Source organism: Malus sylvestris, chromosome 13 (assembly GCF_916048215.2).
Source record: "Malus sylvestris chromosome 13, drMalSylv7.2, whole genome shotgun sequence".
NCBI lineage: Eukaryota > Viridiplantae > Streptophyta > Magnoliopsida > Rosales > Rosaceae > Malus > Malus sylvestris.
In genome coordinates this window covers 9,081,120-9,101,640 of record NC_062272.1, presented here as the reverse complement: position 1 = coordinate 9,101,640, position 20,521 = coordinate 9,081,120, and the positions used below count along the sequence as shown (strand labels likewise).

At 40.5% G+C, this 20,521-nt stretch overlaps 2 protein-coding genes, 1 long non-coding RNA gene and 1 pseudogene across 10 annotated transcripts; 3 read left to right on the top strand and 1 right to left on the bottom strand.

Annotated features, from left to right (window-relative positions):
• Positions 1 to 1,266: 1,266 nt before the first annotated feature.
• On the top strand, positions 1,267 to 16,489 carry LOC126596232 (putative disease resistance protein At1g50180; annotated as a pseudogene).
• On the top strand, positions 1,659 to 14,721 carry LOC126596233 (putative disease resistance protein At1g50180). 5 transcript variants are annotated; one of them, XM_050262745.1, is made up of 4 exons: positions 1,659 to 1,805; positions 12,373 to 13,043; positions 13,683 to 14,371; positions 14,568 to 14,721. In XM_050262745.1, exons 2-4 carry the CDS (start codon positions 12,524 to 12,526, stop codon positions 14,592 to 14,594), a joined length of 1,236 nt encoding a protein of 411 aa, XP_050118702.1. In that variant the 5' UTR covers positions 1,659 to 1,805; positions 12,373 to 12,523; the 3' UTR covers positions 14,595 to 14,721. The 5 variants fall into 5 exon arrangements, 3 of the variants coding, with proteins under 3 accessions (XP_050118702.1, XP_050118703.1, XP_050118704.1); XR_007613921.1 differs by lacking the exons at positions 1,659 to 1,805; positions 12,373 to 13,043; positions 13,683 to 14,371; positions 14,568 to 14,721 and adding exons at positions 7,468 to 8,552; positions 10,010 to 10,258; positions 10,362 to 11,713; XR_007613922.1 differs by lacking the exons at positions 1,659 to 1,805; positions 12,373 to 13,043; positions 13,683 to 14,371; positions 14,568 to 14,721 and adding exons at positions 7,468 to 8,552; positions 10,010 to 10,258; positions 10,359 to 11,713.
• On the bottom strand, positions 3,644 to 14,859 carry LOC126596236 (uncharacterized). The gene is made up of 3 exons (XR_007613926.1): positions 14,712 to 14,859; positions 3,989 to 4,146; positions 3,644 to 3,792 (listed from the first exon to the last, which is right to left on the bottom strand). It is a non-coding gene; the product is annotated as an uncharacterized LOC126596236 (long non-coding RNA).
• On the top strand, positions 6,050 to 20,521 carry LOC126596234 (uncharacterized). 4 transcript variants are annotated; one of them, XR_007613924.1, is made up of 5 exons: positions 6,050 to 6,438; positions 7,005 to 7,053; positions 16,930 to 18,047; positions 19,521 to 19,769; positions 19,873 to 20,521. XR_007613924.1 is itself a non-coding variant. In XM_050262748.1 (3 exons), exon 3 carries the CDS (start codon positions 17,065 to 17,067, stop codon positions 18,049 to 18,051), a length of 987 nt encoding a protein of 328 aa, XP_050118705.1. In that variant the 5' UTR covers positions 6,050 to 6,438; positions 7,005 to 7,053; positions 16,930 to 17,064; the 3' UTR covers positions 18,052 to 18,320. The 4 variants fall into 4 exon arrangements, 1 of the variants encoding a protein (XP_050118705.1); XR_007613925.1 differs by having other exon boundaries at positions 19,870 to 20,521; XR_007613923.1 differs by having other exon boundaries at positions 19,521 to 20,282; positions 20,321 to 20,521.

Sequence of the window (20,521 nt, the reverse complement as noted above, 5' to 3'; positions counted from 1 at the left end):
TAGTTTTAATGAAAGCATGATTTTAAAACTAGGATATTTTATTACTAAATATTTTTTTATTGCTTAATTTCAAAGTGAAGTAGCTTTTTAGTGAAAAAAAATAGCAATACAAAATGGACTTGGATTCTCTGCCCTCCCATTTCGATGCCCTCCCCGTGCCCTCCTGTTTTGTGTGGTCACGGTTAATCCATGCTAACATTTTATATTATTTTTTATAAAAATAATAAGATAAAAAAAAAATAGTAATATAAAATATTGACGTGGCTTAACCATGACCACACAAACAGGAGGGCACGAGAAGGGCACCGAATTGGGAGGGCAGAGAATCCAAGTCCATACAAAATTGGTGTGTGACTTAATGTGACAAGTAATTTTTACATGTTACGTCAATTAATAAATTTATTTCGTTGAATGTTGGTTGTATTCATAGCTTGCCACATCAGATGATACAATTGGGCTAAGTCAAAGACCTAAACTGTTTTTATTTTTATATTTTTGAACAATCGATATTTCTATGTTAATGTGACAATTCATTCCTAATTTTCTATTTAATTTCTCCCAAATGTGTAAATTGATATTTATGCCTTGGTAGGCAAAATGACGTGAATGTGTTTATTAATTTTTAATTTATTTTTCTTATTATCGTAATTAAATTATACTCATCGAGTCTGCGTTAAATTGTTGAACGTCAAAAACATTGTCTTTGATAAAGCTCGATAGATTTCTTCTGATTTCGTCTGTACAAAATCCTTTCCGTTCTCTTCTTTAAAACCGGACCCGTGCCCTACACTCCACCACCAATTATTTTGATTCCCTCATTACTGCAACCATTCAGACTCAAAGAGAAATTTTTACTCCTCAGTGTCCTCACTCACCCTCTCTTCCGTTTACACCAATCAGAACTCACTTTCCCTATCTGCCATCTTTTCCCCCTCACCTCACCCCACCCGAGCTTCTTCACCTCTGCAACTACTAGGACCTTCACCAAATCTTCACAGATCGAGTTTATAAACTCCACCATCGTCCTCCCCTTGTCCACACGAACCCAACCATACAATCAGATCGTGAAACGGACGAGTTTTGACTCGTCAACTCGGAAGGTCCAACTCGGAGAAGTTTATTCCGACGTCATCCCGGCCGAGTCAAGACGTTTTGAAGGTTGTAGGAGCTTCCTTACAACTCCCCGAGGCTCCTAGGACAAGTTTGAAAAAAAAAACAACCTCGAAAACCCACACGGTTTCGAGGAGTGAAGTTTTGGTTGCCCTTATAACCATTTACTTGTTTGCCTACGTAAATTGTCTTGTTCATTAAGAACTCTTTATGAAATAGAAATACTTTGAAACTAAAAGTCTAGCGCACGATCGATATGGCTGAGGCAGTGGTTTCCTTTGTGGTTGAAAGGCGTGGAGACTTAATCATTCAAGAAGCGAAGTTCTTGCATGGAGTCAGCAATCAAGTTGAGGCTGCACGAACTGAGCTACAATTAGTGCAGGGTTTTCTGAAAGATGCAGATGTAAGGCAAGAGGCTGCACGAACTGAGCTACAATTAGTGCAGGGTTTTCTGAAAGATGTAGATGTAAGGCAACGAGATGATGAAACGGTACATATTCTGGTCGCGCAAATTAGAAATGCTGCTTATGATTTGGAGGATGTCATAGAAATTTTTGTCCTCCAAGTGGCCTCGAAGAGGGAAGGAGGTATTAAGAACGTACTGAAAAGGTTTGGTTGTGTGCTGAAGGGAGGAGTTGATCTTCACAAAATTGGCTCAGAAATTGAGAAAATTACCACCAGATTTCCAATTTCAGGTCAAGCTTGCAAACTCATAACATCATAGAAATAAGGGACTCTAGAGGAGCCACTTCTTTGTATGAGAGGCGGCAACAACTAAGAAGAAGCTATTCTCATATTATTGATGGTGATGTTGTCGGGTTAGAAGCTGACGTACGAAAATTGGTTATGCATTTGGTGAAGAAAGAGCCCAGACACCAAGTTGTTTCTATCTGGGGAATGGGGGGTTTGGGAAAGACAACTCTTGCAAAACAGATTTATCGTCACAATGAAGTTAGACGCCATTTTGGCAGCTTTGTTTGGGTATGTATCTCTCAACAATGTCAAGTAAGAGATGCTTGGGAAGAACTTTTAATTAAACTTCTTTCTGCTACCACCGTGCAAAGAGAAGAAATTGCAAAAATGAAAGATGATGAAATAGCCAAGAGAATTTATCTTCTACAGCAAGAAAGTAGATGTTTGGTTGTCATCGATGATATTTGGGGCATCGAGACATGGGAGTCTTTGAAAGCTGCATTTCCACTAAATCAGAGAACAGAAAGCAGAATATTACTCCCAACTCGAGCCAAGGAAGTAGCTTTGCATGCAGCAGATAGAAATGGTATCCTCCACCAACCTCGGCCGTTGAACGAAGATGAAAGTTGGGAACTATTGGAGAAGATAGCAATCTTCGGAAGAGAAGAAATAAGTAATTTCTCACCCCATTCTTTTCTCCTGGATTACTTTAATTTCTTATTTCAATTGATTTCATATTCCATTTGACACAAATTAAAAAGAAATACGTTTTCAAACCTCCGTGTATGCTAAAGATTCGAACAAGGAGGACATGAAGAAAACAAATGGGTTTCAAACAATTTCTCGCACCGTTGCACGTAGATATTTCAAAACAATTTCACATGTTTAAGTACATCTAGTTATTTCAATTACATTGCTAAACGATATATGGGAGAGTAAACCTAGTAGGAAGACTACGTTTTGTACCAAATTGATGTTCGATATTCTGCACTAAGGGAAAAGAAAAAGGTTTGGATGCATGACACAGTAGGTTTAAGACGAAGATCCTAACCACTAGAGTAATTCACCATTTACCCTGGTGTAGATAGATAAAAAGATAGTATCTAACATAAATTATATTGTTTTCTCAGTTATCTAGAACTATATGTGTGTGTGTATTTGGTGAGATATCTAGCATCCGTTTAGTAAAACCATTAACTTATATTGTATGTATTTTATAAATTCATTTCTTTGACTCTCCATTAGACAATGCAGTTGTTAATATGACAAATAATTAATGTGGTGTTTCATTATTTATCAGCCTCGGAAGTTTTCGGAAAGATGAAAGAAATAGGAAAGAAGATGCTTCAACATTGTGCCGGTTTGCCATTAGCTGTCATTGTGCTCGCAGGACTCCTTGCTAGAAAGGATACAATTGAAGAGTGGGATACAGTGCTTAACAATGTTTATGCATACATAAGAAGAGGCAAAGGCCATGAACAAGAATGCATGGGTACATTGTGGGTGTTGTCATTGAGTTATGATAACTTACCCTATCACTTAAAATCATGCTTTTTGTATTTAGGAATTTTCCCTGAAGAGTTTGAGATACCAGTGAAAAGATTGACTCAACTGTGGATGGCAGAAGGTTTTATATCTATGCCGCTACAACAAACACAAGGTTTAGTAGAAACAATGGAGGAGATGGCATACAACTACTTAAATGAACTGGTGGACAGGTGTGTGGTTCAAATTGGGGAACGGGGTTCTGTTAGAAAGATCAAGTCTTGTCGTCTTCATGATCTTATGCGAGACTTGTGTTTGATAAAGTCAGAAGAGGAGGGCTTTCTCCGAAATGTCAAATCATTGCACAGAAGTGAGACGATGTATTCTCCTCCTTCTCTGATGATAGCCAAGGCAATACCAACGGGTAAGGTTCGAAGACTTGCCATCTGCTTGGATGAAAATGTTGATAAATTAGTTCCATCAAGTTATGAAAGAGATGACTGTCTCAGGTCTCTTTTATACTTTTGCCCATTAGATTGGCATCCAAAAAATAAAAGGGTAGTATCATCACTGTTTAAGGACTTCAAATTGCTCAGAGTTTTGAAGGTTGAAGGTATGACTGGATTAGTAGACTTGCCAAATGAAATTGGGAATATGGTCCACTTGAGATTCTTAAGTCTAAGTGATAGTTATATAAAACGGTTGCCATCTTCCCTGGGCAATTTGATACTTTTGCAAACTCTGAATCTTTGCTTTCGTAATAGGTTGTATATGTTACCAAATGTATTTTGGAAGATGGTGCAACTGAGGCATTTGTATTTACCCTTGTATTACACCGCACGTGGTAATAGACTACACCTATCTACTCTTCACAATTTGCAGACTCTAAGTTATGTTTCGAGTCGCTGTTATGATTTGAATGATCTTGCTGGATTAACCAGTCTCAGAAAACTGGCCATACAATTGGCAAGCCCCTTGAAAAATTTGGAGGAAACCTTAAAAGGCATAAGCAACACACTCGATGGCATTCGATCTCTATATGTGCACAACTTACTTGGAACTGACAGTGGCACGGAGGTAACACAAATAGTATTAAGTTGTCGTCATGTATACAAGCTGGAATTGAATGGTCGAACAGTAGAGTTACCTGGAGACCTTCAGCACTTTCCAAACCTCATTAAGTTATCTTTTTGCGGGTGTTATCTCAATGACAACCAAATGGCGGTACTAGCGAAGTTGCCAAATTTGAAAACCCTATACCTAATGGAAGGAACTTTTGAGAGTTCAATTTCAGACACACTGGTTTTCTCCAACGAAGGCTTTCGTCATCTTGAATGTCTTTCCCTTGTTTGCATGTATGAGTTAAAGGATTTGAAGGTGGAAAGAGGAGCCATGCCGAGCCTCCGCCGATTGTTCATACAAGATTGCTACAGATTGACCGAAGTTCCAAACGGGCTGAGGTATCTTACTACGCTCAGGGAGTTAAGCTTCGTAAGGATGTCTACGACATTTCGTAACAGGCTCCAGGTAGGAGGAGAGAATTTTGATGAAGTCCAACACGTGCCTTCCGTTGTATTTGCCAACATGGGGGACAGGTACTTCTGAATTTGAAAATCTCGAGGTTACTTCATTTGTGTTGTGTTTTCTTTTAAACAAGTAAAATTACAGCGAGGATCCGCGACGGATTTCATTTGTGTTGTTTATTTCAGCAGCTTCATATTACCTTTTTTTCTAAAATTTATATTGATCTTCTTTAAATTTTTACTGTTATTCTCCATTGTTGGTTCTCTGTTTTTTGCTGTTCTTCTACTTCATGTTCATGCTCCTACTCCGACAGTCTGACCTGCCCCTTCTTATATACTGCTTGTTCTAATTTTCGATTCACTGTGTTTCGCTAAATTTTCAATAATTGTAACCTAAGCATACCAGATAGGGAAATTGTTGGTAATATAGTACTACCGTTCTTTGAGCGGCTAGAAAGAAGCAATTAAAAGGAACATCTCTCCTACAATGCACAGCAGTACAAGCTGCAACTGATCCAAATTGTGTTATTAGCTACTTTGTGGTGTGAAAATACTTTATTTGTTTCTTGCTTTCTTGTATAAGCTCTAATATTTTCTCAATTTGTTATTAGTTCTGAAGTCGCGAAACTCCAATCACGGCCGCCGCGTAGATGGCCTTCTGCCCAAGACTGGCCAGGTATTTCAGTATAGGGGTTTTCATTTTGCAATCCAGTTCTTTCTTTTAAAACACGTATAATTTCTATCCCAGTGTACTGACTATTCTTGGTATGTTGTTTTGCTATTTTGATCTAATTCATTCCAGGAAAAACTTGTTGGGGTTTATAGACACGTTATTTGGTGCTCAAGCAAGGTTGATTGGATACCAAGGCTTCCATAGATTCAATTGTGAGTATGAATAATCAAGTGTGACGAGAATTCTCAAATCGGGATGTTTGAGCGAGAGGCAAATACTCCTCCTCCGTCGGCGCCTCCAGTTTCAGATCTGGTGCTTCTGGATGCGCAACATGGTGGTGCCATAATTGTTTGAATACAACCTGGATGACTTTTACGTGTGATTGATTGAGACTACTTCCATTTCAAAATTGTGATCATCTTCTTTTGCCATCAGCGATCGTCAAGGACAAATGCTATATCTTGTCTTTGTGGTTGTTTGTAACTGCTTACTTTGTTAATGTTTATGCGATCTTTCGGCTACATGTTTTGTTCAAAATTTTAATTGGCATCAGATCTTCAAGTTCAAAATTGGCTACTAATTAACTCTTAATCTAGTGATATTTCCTTCGATCTTTCCAGCATTGGAACAAGTAGTGAGTTCAAAGTTTTCCTCCTCCATCCGTAGAAACAAAGTTGACTGGAATTTGTGGTCGTGGCTTCGAGGCTTCAAGTTCACTGTAGTGGTATGAGATTGAAAGGTTTGATGGGAAGAACGAATTTTAGGTGTGGTAAGAAAAAGACAATTCAGACATTCTCGTAGGTTCCTTACTTTTATTATATCATTGTAGATTACCTCGCAAAATAGCAATAGACCTTTTCTAGACATTTGTAATTACTGATTTAATTAGACAATACTTTATTCGAATATAGGAGTTGCTAAGAATAAAATTCAAGAAAAAAAAACCGATTGTATGTAAAATATCTCAAGAAGTTTTTTTATTTTTTTATTTTTATTTTTTTTTGGAAAGAGGACAAGAAACTTTATTAACACAACACAACTAATTACACAAATTGAGACCCATATACAATAACCACACAAGCAAAAGAATGGATCTCAATAGTAACCCAAAAGCCCAAAACAAAGTTTTGAGCCCAAAACAACAAAACACAGAAGCTAAACCTAGCAACTTTCCTTCCAAAGACACCGCCAAAAGCACAAAAACTGCACTCCACGACGATAACGAACCGCCACCACCAACTTTCGCCAGGAACCCACACCTCAGAGAAGGAAGAAGGATGAATTTCGCCTTCCAACAGAGAACATCTCACCAAACGCAGCCACAAATGAAGAGAAACCAAAGAAGCCCATGGGATCACCACGAACAACACTGCCAGAACTGGCAGACAGCAAAGAGAAGGAGGTGGTGTTGCCACCCGAGCCGGTGAGAACGCCGGAACTCTACGCACCTTCTCAGAAGACCGCATCACTTTGCGGTTAAAATTGATTGCAGAGCGGAACGAAGATGGAGTCGGTGGAAGCCAAAATATCTCAAGAAGTTATGCAAGGACATCCTATATTATTATTCAGGTAGGCTATTTCCAACCCATTTTAGGGTTGGTTTGGTATTGCTGTGCTTTGAAAAAAAGCTGCTGTGAGAATAAGCGGCTATGCTGTGAAAATAAGCGGCTGTGAAATAAATCAGCAGAGTGTTTGGTAAACTTTTTTGTACAAGTGCTTTTGGAAAAAAAAAAGCAGTCTGATAGTGGGTCTTTTCATTAAAGGAGCATTGTAGCTCTGTGTGCTTTAAAAAAAGCCAGTTTTTCAAAGCTACAAACAGCAACTTCAGTTTTTTCCTTTGATTTCAGCTTATTCTCACAGCAGCTTCCAAAATAAGCCTTTTTTTTTTCAGTTTACCAAACACCTAAAACCCTTACAACTTTTTTTCATGGATATTTTTTTTTAAGCACCTCACTCCCAAACCACCCCTAGTAGAAGGACGGTTCCACATATGAGTCCATAAGGCAAAGCAACGGTGCGCTCCAGGCCCAAATATTTAAAAAGTCCCATCGCCCCTACCTCCGCCGTTGGATTATCAACCAATGATCCTGATCCAACGGTGGACATTGAGACATGGATGCTTATCTAGAACTAGCAGATCCCTTATCCTACGCGCACTCTGTACTCTTTTCCCACTTCACTCTCATGGCAGCTGAGCTACAAGCACCGGAAGCTCCAATCACCGCCGGCCCGACAATTCCAACCACCACAATGACACAGCTGATAAATACAGAAACATCCTTAACTGCCACAATGGCAATAGCAACCACAACGGCCGTACACGCCGCGGAGAACCACGGCCCCCAATTGGGCCCCAAACGGCAGCGACGCCCCAGCGTCCGATTAGGCGAGATCGGCGACCAGCCCGCCGCTACTGGCTCATTTGAATCACATATGCGACGAGCCAGGCCCGGCTGGAGGCTCCCCAAGGACTCCAAATCGGTCAAGGCCCGGTCAATCACCAACCTCGTCAACGGCAACGAGTCCAACGAAATGACGCCGCCCGATGAGAGGAATCCAAACGGCGATGGAGGGTTCGAGTTCGGGAGCCGGAGAGTCAAGGCGAAGCGAGCCACGGGGACCAAGAGGATCCGATCGAATTGGGCTTCCAATTCGAAGCTCGACGATGGCGGTAGCAGAGAGGAGGGAGGCGAGTGGTTTAGCGCGGATCCCGATCAGGATAGTCCGGTGAGGGGCAGCACTCCGGTGAACTCGGGGGACGACGCGGGGGAGGATATGTGGGATGGGCAGAGGAGGATGGCGGGAAATTGGGCTAGGGCGTCGGTGAGCAGGGAGAACGATGCGGTTGAGGTGGATAACATGCCGGAGTTGAATTGGAGTGGAGTGAGGTCATGGCTGATAGAATTGGGGCTGAGCCGGTACACGCCGGTGTTCGAGATACGCGAGGTGGACGACGAGGTGCTGCCGATGCTGACGTTGGAGGAACTTAAGGATATGGGTATTATCAACGCCGTCGGTTCACGGCGGAAAATGTACGCCGCCATCCAGAAGCTCCGGAAGGGGTTCTCGTGAGTCTTGCTTTCCTTGTTCGTTTTTTCTTGTCCTTTTGGTTTAGTAGAATAGTGTAATCCTTTTGTTCTTACAATAACATAATCACAACAATGATAATCATAGTTTGTGTTGTAACATTACCTATTTGCTCATCTTTTTGTACTTTAATTGTTGTTTTCCCATCAACGCAATGGGACTTTTCTTTAGTTTTTGAGCTAGAGTTTTGACTTGTAGTTTGTTGATGTAACACTACCATATTTTGATTCAAATAAAGTTTATGTTGTTTAGTAATTTGGAACCGGCCTTCATTTCACCCTTCCTTTTGTGATGCCCTTTGCTTCTTGCATTTATTGCATGTTCGTAGGTTTCTAGCAGCATGTTGCGAATTAAACTAGCGTAGCAGTTATGTTGTTGTCGGTTGAAATGATACATAGCTCGGATGACAGGATTGTATTCTTGTTTGGGTTGGATGATAGGATTGTTATATTGGTATTCTTTTGAGGTTCCTTCGTTTATGTCAGGAAAGCTTTGGTCTCCATACTACTGTCTGTAACCTGGTAACTGATAGTGTTGGCTTCAATGCTCAGTGTGATGACATACTTCATACAATATAGTTTGGGTGATGGGAGGACAGGGTAGGAACCATTTGGTAGGGTTTATAAGAAATGAATATTGATGGTTCACTTGTTTCTAAGCATTAAAAGGGGTTATTAATCATTTGTTAAGAAGGATGCTGCGGTGGATTTGATCCGAAAACTCAAAAGTAATGTCGTGTGTGGTATTGCTTGTCTGGCAAGAACTGAATCTAGTACCTTAACCCGACCCCAGTACAGCGCAAGCATAACAACTGATTGTGAATTTGTTTTTTTTTGTGTTTGAGTACATGGTCTAGGACCAACAGCAAAAGAATCATAGTTTTGCGAGCTACGCTAATGTGTGCAAATAATCTTTGATAGATAGTTGGGTGGTCAAGCAGTCTACACAGAAATCGCATGTTCCTTGGCTGCATAATTGATGATGTAGGAGTTGTTTCTTTTAAATGATTGTGGAGCTGGTGAAATTTGAGTATTTGAGTATTTGAGAAACAGGCGTGTTGTTAACCTAGAGACAGTGCACTTGCGGTAACATATTTGGTGTAGTGTATTTTGCCTTTTCAGTTAGTCTTGTACTATTTCTACTGGATTTTGCCCTAAAGCTTTTCCTAATCCGTAATATGTTTTAGGATGTTTTTCCTCTTTGGCCCAACAGTTGTAATTGGTCTCTGCTGCAATGTTTCATAAAACTTGACCTTTTTAAAGTTCATTGTGCCATAATATGATCTGGATGCTCGTATTTCTTATGGTTTGGCCTTGTTAATCTTGTCACCTTGTTTTCCTTTAGCATTTCGTACGTAGCTCTGTCATACTCTCAGTCTTCGTAGGTTCAGCTTCGGTCTACATCTCTTATGATTCTCAAGCTAACTTTCTTTCTTTAGGAGGAAAACTGTATGCACTCATCTGGGCTGTTTGCTTTGAGGCCATGGCAATTTCTTCGAAAGTCATCATCGGTCATCGTCAACTTCAAGCAATGCCCAGGTCTCTCGATATCTATGAATCCTTACGTGCAAAGCCGGTTCACAAGCACATTCACTTTGTTGGTAATCGGGGCAGAAGTCATTGCCTGCGTTCACGAAGTTGAAAATCCAGTGAATGTCCTAACTTTCTTTCTTCGGCTTCAATTTTCGGTTAGTAACGCACAACTATCTTTGTTGTATACCTTGAGCCGGTACACCGGTGGCAGTTAGTCTTGCCTTTTTGAGAGTTTTAAAGAAGATGTACTTGCAGCAGATTCACGAGAAAATGCTGGCATCGTATTCTGAATTAATCCAGCTAAAACAAAAGGATTGGAGCCTCAAATTCATCTATGTTGTGGGCTTGTCTTGGATCTTGAAGCCCAACAAAGCAATCCAAGTCCCAAGTGCATTGGTGATTACGTCACATACTACTTTATTTCCCATGGTTTGGTTTGATCATTAACAACAGATAAACCAAATTAGTATGACATCCTCCAAATCATAAGCAGCATTTCTAATTTTTGCGACCAGAATATGTACCGTTTCATCATCTCGTTGCCTTACATCTGCATCTTTCAGAAAACCCTGCACTAATTGTAGCTCAGTTCGTGCAGCCTCAACTTGATCGCTGACTCCATGCAAGAACTTCGATTCTTGAATGATTAAGTCTCCAAGCCTTGCAACCACAATGGAAACCACTGCCTCAGCCATATCGGTCGCGCGCACAAGGAAAACAACTTATAGACTTTAAGTTTCAAAGTATTTCTATTTCATAGAGTTCTGAATGAACAAGACAATATACATAGGCAAACAAGTAAATGGTTACAGGCAACCAAAACTTCACTCCTCGAAATCGTGTGTTTTCGAGGTTGTTTCTTCTTCAAACTTGTCCTAGGAGCCTCGGGGAGTTGTAATGAAGCTCCTACAGCCTTCAAAACGTCGTGACTCGGTCGGGATCACGTCGGAATAAACTTGTCCGAGTCGGACCTTCCGAGTTGAGGAGTCAAAACTCGTCCGTTTCACGATCTGGTTGTATGGTTGGGTTCGTGGAGATGAGGGGAGTACGATGGTGGAGTTTTTAAACTCGATCTGTGAAGATTTGGTGAAGGTCCTTGTAATTGCAGAGGTGAAGACGCTTGGGTGAGGAGAGAGGGCGAAAAGATGGTAGATGGGGAAAGTGAGTTCTGATTGGTGGAAAAGGAAGAAGGACAAGGATTGTCTGCCCAAAACTTCCGGTGCCCGCCCCGTGCCCTCCTGTTTTGTGTGGTCACGGTTAAGCTACGTCAACATTTTATATTGTTTTTTTAATAGATATAATAAGACAAATATGAATAGTAATATAAAATGTTGACGTGGCTTAACTGTGACCACACAAACAGGAGGGCACGAGAAGGGCACCGGAAGTGGAGGGCAGACAATCCTTGTCCCTCTTCCTTTTCCACCAATCAGAACTCACTTTCCCAATCTGCCATCTTTTCCCCCTCTCTCCTCACCCGAGCGTCTTCACCTCTGCAACTAAAAGGACCTTCACCAAATCTTCACAGATCGAGTTTAAAAACTCCACCATCGTACTCCCTTCGTCTCCACAAACCCAACCATACAACCAGATTGTGAAACGGACGAGTTTTGACTCGGAAAGTCCGACTTGGACAAGTTTATTCCGACGTGATCCTAGCCAAGTCACGACGTTTTGAAGGTTGTAGGAGCTTCCTTACAACTCCCCGAGGATCCTAGGACAAGTTTGAAGAAGAAACAACCTCGAAAACACATGGTTTCGAGGAGTGAAGTTTTGGTTGCCTGTAACCATTTACTTGTTTGCCTACGTATATTTTCTTTTTCATTCAGAACTCTATGAAATAGAAATACTTTGAAACTTAAAGGTCTATAAGTTGTTTTCCTTGTGCGTGCGACTGATATTGCTGAGGCAGTGGTTTGTGGTTGCAAGGCTTGGAGACTTAATCATTTAAGAATCGAAGTTCTTGCATGGAGTCAGCGGTCAAGTTGAGGCTGCACGAACTGAGCTACAATTAGTGCAGGGTTTTCTGAAAGATGCAGATGTAAGGCAATGAGATGATGAAACGGTACATATTCTGGTTGCGAAAATTAGAAATGCTGCTTATGATTTGGAGGATGTCATAGAAATTTTTGTCCTCCAAGTGGCCTCGAAGAGGGAAGGAGGTATTAAGAACATTCTGAAAAGGTTTGGTTGTGTGCTGAAGGAAGGAGTTGATCTTCACAAAATTGGCTTAGAAATTGAGAAAATTACCACCCAGATTTCCAATCAGGTCAAGCTTGCAAACTCATAACATCATAGAAATAAGGGACTCTAGAGGAGCCACTTCTTTGTATGAGAGGCAGCAACAACTAAGAAGAAGCTATTCTCATATTATTGACGGTGATTTTGTCGGGTTAGAAGCTGACGTACGAAAATTGGTTATGCATTTGGTGAAGAAAGAGCCCAGACACCAAGTTGTTTCTATCTGGGGAATGGGGGGTTTGGGAAAGACAACTCTTGCAAAACAGATTTATCGTCACAATGAAGTTAGACGTCATTTTGGCAGCTTTGTTTGGGTATGTATCTCTCAACAATGTCAAGTAAGAGATGTTTGGGAAGAACTTTTAATTAAACTTCTTTCTGCTACCACCGTGCAAAGAGAAGAAATTGCAAAAATGAAAGATGATGAAATAGCCAAGAGAATTTATCTTCTACAGCAAGAAAGTAGATGTTTGGTTGTCATCGATGATATTTGGAGCATCGAGATATGGGAGTCTTTGAAAGCTGCATTTCCACTAAATCAGAGAACAGAAAGCAGAATATTACTCACAACTCGAGTCAAGGAAGTAGCTTTGCATGCAGCAGATAGAAATGGTATCCTCCACCAACCTCGGCCGTTGAACGAAGATGAAAGTTGGGAACTATTGGAGAAGATAGCAATCTTCGGAAGAGAAGAAATAAGTAATTTCTCACCCCATTCTATTCTCCTGGATTACTTGAATTTCTTATTTCAATTGATTTCATATTCCATTTGACACAAATTAAAAAGAAATATGTTTTCAAACCTCCGTGTATGCTAAAGATTCGAACAAGGAGGACATGAAGAAAACAAATGGGTTTCAAACAATTTCTTGCACCGTTGCACGTAGATATTTCAAAACAATTTCACATGTATAAGTACATCTAGTTATTTCAATTACATTGCTAAACGATATATGGGAGAGTAAACCTAGTAGGAAGACTACGTTTTGTACCAAATTGATGTTCGATATTCTACACCAAGGGAAGAGAAAAAGGTTTGAATGCATGACGCAATAGGTTTAAGAGGAAGATCCTAACCACTAGAGTAATTCACCATTTACCCTGGTATGTATAGATAAAAAGATAGTATCTAAGATAAATTATATTGTTTTTTCAGTTATCTAGAACTATATGTGTGTGTGTGTGTGTGTGTGTATTTGGTGAGATATCTAGCATCCGTTTACTAAAACCATTAACTTATATTGTATGTATTTGATAAATTCATTTCTTTAACTCTCCATTAGACAATGCAGTTGTTAATATGACAAATAATTAATGTGGTGTTTCATTATTTATCAGCCTTGGAAGTTTTCGGAAAGATGAAAGAAATAGGAAAGAAGATGCTTCAACATTGTGCCGGGTTGCCATTAGCTGTCATTGTGATCGCAGGACTCCTTGCTAGAAAGGATACAATTGAAGAGTGGGATACAGTGCTTAACAATGTTTATGCATACATAAGAAGAGGCAAAGGCCATGAACAAGAATGCATGAGTACATTGTGGGTGTTGTCATTGAGTTATGATAACTTACCCTATCACTTAAAATCATGCTTTTTGTATTTAGGCATTTTCCCTGAAGATTCTGAGATACCAGTGAAAAGATTGACTCAACTGTGGATGGCAGAAGGTTTTATATCTATGCCACTACAACAAACACAAGGTTTAGTAGAAATAATGGAGGACATAGGATACAACTACTTAAATGAACTGGTGGACAGGTGTGTGGTTCAAATTGGGGAACGGGGTTCTGTTAGAAAGATCAAGTCTTGTCGTCTTCACGATCTTATGCGGGACTTGTGTTTGATAAAGTCAGAAGAGGAGGGCTTTCTCCAAAATGTCAAATCATTGCAAAGAAGTGAGATTATGTATTCTTCTCCTTCTCTGATGATAGCCAAGGCAATACCAACGGGTAAGGTTAGAAGACTTGCCATCTGCTTGGATGAAAATGTTGATAAATTAGTTCCATCAAGTTATGAAAGAGATGACCGTCTCAGGTCTCTTTTGTACTTTGGCCCATCAGATTGGCATAAAAAAAATAAAAAGCTAGTATCATCACTGTTTAAGGACTTCAAATTGCTCAGAGTGTTGAAGGTTGAAGGTATGACTGCAGTAGTAGACTTGCCAAATGAAATTGGGAATATGGTCCACTTGAGATTCTTAAGTCTAAGATATAGTCATATAAAACGGTTGCCATCTTCCCTGGGCAATTTGATACTTTTGCAAACTCTGAATCTTCGCTTTCATCATGACTCGGATATGTTACCAAATGTATTTTGGAAGATGGTGCAACTGAGGCATGTATTACACTGCACGTGGTAATAGACTACACCTATCTACTCTTCACAATTTGCAGACTTTAAATTATGTTTCGAGTCGCTGTTGTGAGTTGAATGATCTTGCTGGGTTAACCAGTCTCAGAAAACTGGCCATACAATTGGCAAGCCCCTTGAAAAATTTGGAGGAAACCTTGAAAGGTATAAGCAACACACTCGATGGCATTCGATCTCTATTTGTGCACAACATGCTTGGAACTGACAGTGGCACGGAGGTAACACAAATAGTATTAAGTTGTCGTCGTGTATACAAGCTGCAATTGGTTGGTCGAACAGTAGAGTTACCTGGAGACCTTCAGCACTTTCCAAACCTCACTAAGTTATCTCTGTCCGGTGTGATCTCAACGACAACCAAATGGCGGTACTAGCGAAATTGCCAAATTTGAAAATCCTATGCCTAAGGGAAGAAACTTTTGAGAGTTCAATTTCAGACACACTGGTTTTCACCAGCGAAGGCTTTCGTCATCTTGAATGTCTTTCCCTTTTTTCTATGTATGAGTTAAAGGACTTGAAGGTGGAAAGAGGAGCCATGCCGAGCCTCCGCCGATTGTTCATACAAGCTTGCTACAGATTGACCGAAGTTCCAAACGGGCTGAGGTATCTTACTACGCTCGGGGAGTTAAGCTTCGTAAGGATGTCTACGACATTTCGTAACAGGCTTCAGGAAGGAGGAGAGGATTTCGATGAAGTCCAACACGTGCCTTCCGTTGTATTTGCCGACATGTTGGACAGGTACTTCTTGAATTTGAAAATCTCGAGGTTACTTCATTTGTGTTGTGTTTTATTTTAAACAAGTAAAATTACAGCGAGGATCCGTGACGGATTTCATTTTTGTTGTTTATTTCAGCAGCTTCATATTACCTTTTTTTCTAAAATTTATTTTGATCCTCTTTAAAGTTTTACTGTTATTCTCCATTGTTGGTTCTCTGTTCTTTGCTGTTTTTCTACTTCATGTTCATGCTCCTACTCTGACAGTCCGACCTGCCTTTTGTTATATACTGCTTGTTCTAATTCTTGGTTCACTGTGTTTCGCTAAATTTCAATAATTGTAACCTAAGCATACCAGATAAGGAAATTGTTGGTAATATAGTACTACCGTTCTTTGAGCAGCTAGAAAGAAGCAATTAAAAGGAACATCTCTCTTATATTGCACAGCGGTATAAGCTGCAACTGATACAAATTGTGTTTTTAGCTTCTTTGTGGTGTAAAAATACTTTATTTGTTTCTTGCTTTCTTGTACAAGCTCTAATATTTTTCTCAATTTGTTTTTAGTTCTGAAGTCGCGAAATTCCAATCACGACAGCGGAGATCGCATTCTGCCCAAGACTCTCCAGGTATTTCATTTTGCAATCCAGTTTTTTCTTTTACAATACGTATAATTTTGATCTAATTCATTCCAGTGTACTGACTATTGTTGTTTTGCAATTTTGATCTAATTCATTCCAGGAAAAAACAAGAAAAAATAGACGCTTTAGTTCGGTACTCAAGCAAGGTTAATTGGCGCCTACAGTTTCAGATTTGGTGCTTCTGGATGCCAAAATTGTTTGAATGGAAGCTGCATGACTTTACGTGCGACTGATTTGAGACTATTTAAATTTCAAAATTGTGATCATCTTCTTTCTCCATCAGCGATCGTCAAGGACATTTTGGCCGAACAATGCTAAATCTTGTCTTTGTGATTGTTTGCAACTGCCTACTTCATTAATGTTTATGCCATCTTCGGCTACAAATTTTGTTCAAATTTTTAATTGGTATCAGATCTTCAAGTTCAAAATTGGCTATTAATTAGCGCTTAATCTAGTGATTTATCATTCGGTCTTTCCAGCATTGTAACAAGTAGTGAGTTCAAAGTTTTTCCTCCTCCGTCCGTAGAGAAAGGAAGTTGACTGGAATTTGTGGTGGTGGCTTCGAGGCTTCCAGTTCACGGTAGTGGTATGAGATTGAAAGGAGTGATGGGAAGAATGAATTTGAGATGTGGCCGGACGATCTGTGATTGTCGTAGGTTCTTAACTTTTATTATATCAATGTGGATTGTCTCACGAAATAATAATAGAGCTTTTTCTAAACATTTGTAATTCGTAATTTAATTAGAAAATACTTTGTTCGAATATAGGAGTTGCTAAGAATAAAATTCGAGAAAAGAAAAAACCAATTGTATGTAAAATAATAAAATATCTCAAGAAGTTATGCAAGAGCATCCGTACTATTATTCAGGTCGGCTATTTCCAACCCATTTGGGTAGAAGGACGGTTCTACATACGAGTCCATAAGGCAGAGCGACGGAGCACTCCAGGCCCAAGTATTTAAAAAATCCCATCGCCCTTACCGCCGCCGTTGGATTATCAACCAATGATCCTGATCCAACGGTGGACATTGAGACATGGATGCTTATCTAGAACTAGCAGATCCCTTATCCTACGCGCACTCTCTGTACCCTTTTCCCACTTCACTCTCATGGCAGCTGAGCTACAGCCACCGGAAGCTCCAATCACCGCCGGCCCGACAATTCCAGCCACCACAACGACACAGCTGATAAATACAGAAACATCCTTAACTGCCATAACGGCAATAGCAACCACAACGGCCGTACACGCCGCGGAGAACCACGGCCAATTGGGCCCCAAACGGCAGCGACGCCCCAGCGTCCGATTAGGCGAGATCGGCGACCAGCCTGCCGCTACTGGCGCATTTGAATCACATATGCGACGAGCCAGGCCCGGCTGGAGGCTCCCCAAGGACTCCAAATCGGTCAAGGCCCGGTCAATCACCAACCTCGTCAACGGCAACGAGTCCAACGAAATGACGCCGCCCGATGAGAGGAACCAAAATGGCGACGGAGGGTTCGAGTTCGGGAGCCGGAGAGTCAAGGCGAAGCGAGCCACGGGGACCAAGAGGATCCGATCGAATTGGGCTTCCAATTCGAAGCTCGACGACGGCGATAGCAGAGAGGAGGGAGGCGAGTGGTTCAGCGCGGATCCCGATCAGGATAGTCCGGTGAGGGGCAGCACTCCGGTGAACTCGGGGGACGACGCGGGGGAGGATATGTGGGATGGGCAGAGGAGGATGGCGGGAAATTGGGCTAGGGCGTCGGTGAGCAGGGAGAACGATGCCGTTGAGGCGGATAACATGCCGGAGTCGAATTGGAGTGGAGTGAGGTCGTGGCTGATAGAATTGGGGCTGAGCCGGTACACGCCGGTGTTCGAGATACACGAGGTGGACGACGAGGTGCTGCCGATGCTGACGTTGGAGGATCTTAAGGATATGGGTATTAACGCCGTCGGTTCACGGCGGAAAATGTACGCCGCCATCCAGAAGCTCCGGAAGGGGTTCTCGTGAGTCTGGCTTTCCTTGTTCTTTTTTCTTGTTTTTTTGGTTTAGTAGAATAGTGTAATCCTTTTGTTCTTACAATAACATAATCACAACAATGATAATCATAGTTTGTGTTGTAACATTACCTATTTGTTCATCTTTTTCTACTTTAATTGTTGTTTTCCCATCAACGCAATGGGAGTTTTCTTTAGTTTTTGAGCTAGAGTTTCGACTTATAGTTTGTTGATGTAACACTACCATATTTTGATTCGAATAAAGTTTATGTTAAATGAGTAGTTTGGAACCGGTTTTCGTTTCATCCTTCCTTTTGTGATGCCCTTTGCTTCTCGCGTTTATTGCATGTTCGTAGGTTTCTAGCCGCATGTTGCGAATTAAACTAGCGTGGCAGTTATGTTGTTGTCGGTTGAAATGATACGTAGCTCGGATGATAGGATTGTATTCTTGTTTGGGTTGGATGATAGGATCGTTGTATTGGTATTCTTTTGAGGTTCCTTCGTTTATGTCGGGAAAGCTTTGTTCTCCATACTACTGTCTGTAAACTGGTAACCGATAGTGTTGGCTTCAATGCTTAGTGTGATGACATACTTCATACAATATAGTTTGGGCGATGGGAGGACAGGGTAGGAACCATTTGGTAGCGGTTATAAGAAATGAATATTGATGGTTCACTTGTTTCTAAGCATTAAAAGGGGTTATTTATCACTTGTCAAGAAGGATGCTGCGGTGGATTTGATCCCAAAACTCTAAAGTAATGCCGTGTGTGGTATTTCTTGTCTTGCAAGAACTGAATCTAGTACCTTAACCCGACCCCAGTACAGCGCAGGCATAACAACTGATTGTGAATTTGTTTTTTGTTGTGTTTGAGTACATGGTCTAGGACCAACAGCAAAAGAATCATAGTTTTACGAGCTACGCTAATGTGTGCAAATAATCTTTGATAGATAGTTGGGTGGTCATGCAGTCTACACAGAAATCGCATGTTCCTTGGCTGCATAATTGATGATGTAGGAGTTGTTTCTTTTAAATGATTGTGGAGGTGGTGAAATTTGAGTATTTGAGTATTTGAGTATTTGAGTATTTGAGAAACAGGGGTGTTGTTAACCTACAGACAGTGCACTTGCGGTAAAATATTTGGTGTAGCGTATTTTGCCTTGTCAGTTATTCTTGTACTATTTCTACTGGATTTTGCCCTAAAGCTTTTCCTAATCCGTAATATGTTTTAGGATGTTTTTCCTCCTTGGCCCAACAGTTGTAATTGGTCTCTGCTGGAATGTTTCATACAACTTGACCTTTTTAAAGCTCATTGTGCCATAATATGATCTGGATGCTCGTATTTCTTATGGTTTGGCCTTCTTAATCTTGTCACCTTGTTTTCCTTTAGCATTTCGTACGTAGCTCTGTCATACTCTCAGTCTTCGTAGGCTCAGCTTCGGTCTAGATCTCTTATGATTCTCAAGCTAACTTTCTTTCTTTAGGAGGAAAACTGTATGCACTCATCTGGGCTGTGTGCTTTGAGGCCACGGCAATTTCTTCGAAAGTCATCATCGGTCATCATCAACTTCAAGCAATGCCCAGGTCTCTCGGTATCTATGAATCCTTAAGTCCAAAGCCGGTTCACAAGCACATTCACTTTGTTGGTAATTGGGGCAGAAGTCATTGCCTGCGTTCACGAAGTTGAAAATCCAGTGAATGTCCTAACCTTCTTTCGTCGGCTTCAATTTTTGGTTAGTAACGCACAACTATCTTTGTTGGATACCTTGAGGCGGTACACCGGTGGCAGTAAGTCTTGCCTTTTTGAGAGTTTTGCAGAAGATGTACTTGCAGCAGATTCACGAGAAAATGCTGGCATCATATTCTGAATTAATCCAGCTAAAACAAAAGGATTGGAGCCTCAAATTCATCTATGTTGTGGGCTTGTCTTGGATCTTGAAGCCCAACAAAGCAATCCAAGTCCAAGTGCATTGGTGATTACGTCACATACTACTTTATTTCCCATGGTTTGGTTTGATCATTAACAAAAGATAAACCAAATTGAAAAAAGTAAAAGATGCATATTCTTTGAGTTTAAACTAAAGAAAACTAATGAAAATAACTTGAAAACTTGGAGTTTTAACGATTAGGATAAAATAAAGGGTAAAGTGTAAAAATGATGTTTTTCGTTAGAGTGAACAGTACCGAGAGCTTTTCATTAAGGTTCTCTTTAAACTATTATGTATTTGGTTTTTAGTTTATTTTTTGTTAGTAGTGGATAGAATGAAAGACTGAAAGTACATAGGAGAGAAGTGATGAATGGAGAATGATAAAGATAAAGGAAGGTGGTGGGAGTAGTGATGGAAATTATATTATATGTATATAAAAAATGGAGATTGAAAATAGCTCAAAATTGTTTTAGTTTTCGTTTTGTTTGTTAGTTCATGTACATTTCTTCTGCATTTCTTATTTGGGATGTGTTATCCACACATCATTTTTTACTTCT

Excerpts from the sequence above, each read along its gene's own strand:
- LOC126596233 (XM_050262745.1), top strand. The coding sequence starts at position 12,524 with ATGCATTTGGTGAAGAAAGAGCCCAGACACCAAGTTGTTTCTATCTGG. Across the intron at positions 13,044-13,682 it reads CTTCGGAAGAGAAGAAATAA|CCTTGGAAGTTTTCGGAAAG; the intron begins GTAATTTCTCAC and ends ATTATTTATCAG. Across the intron at positions 14,372-14,567 it reads GTTATGAAAGAGATGACCGT|GGTTGCCATCTTCCCTGGGC; the intron begins CTCAGGTCTCTT and ends GTCATATAAAAC.
- LOC126596234 (XM_050262748.1), top strand. The coding sequence starts at position 17,065 with ATGATCCTGATCCAACGGTGGACATTGAGACATGGATGCTTATCTAGA.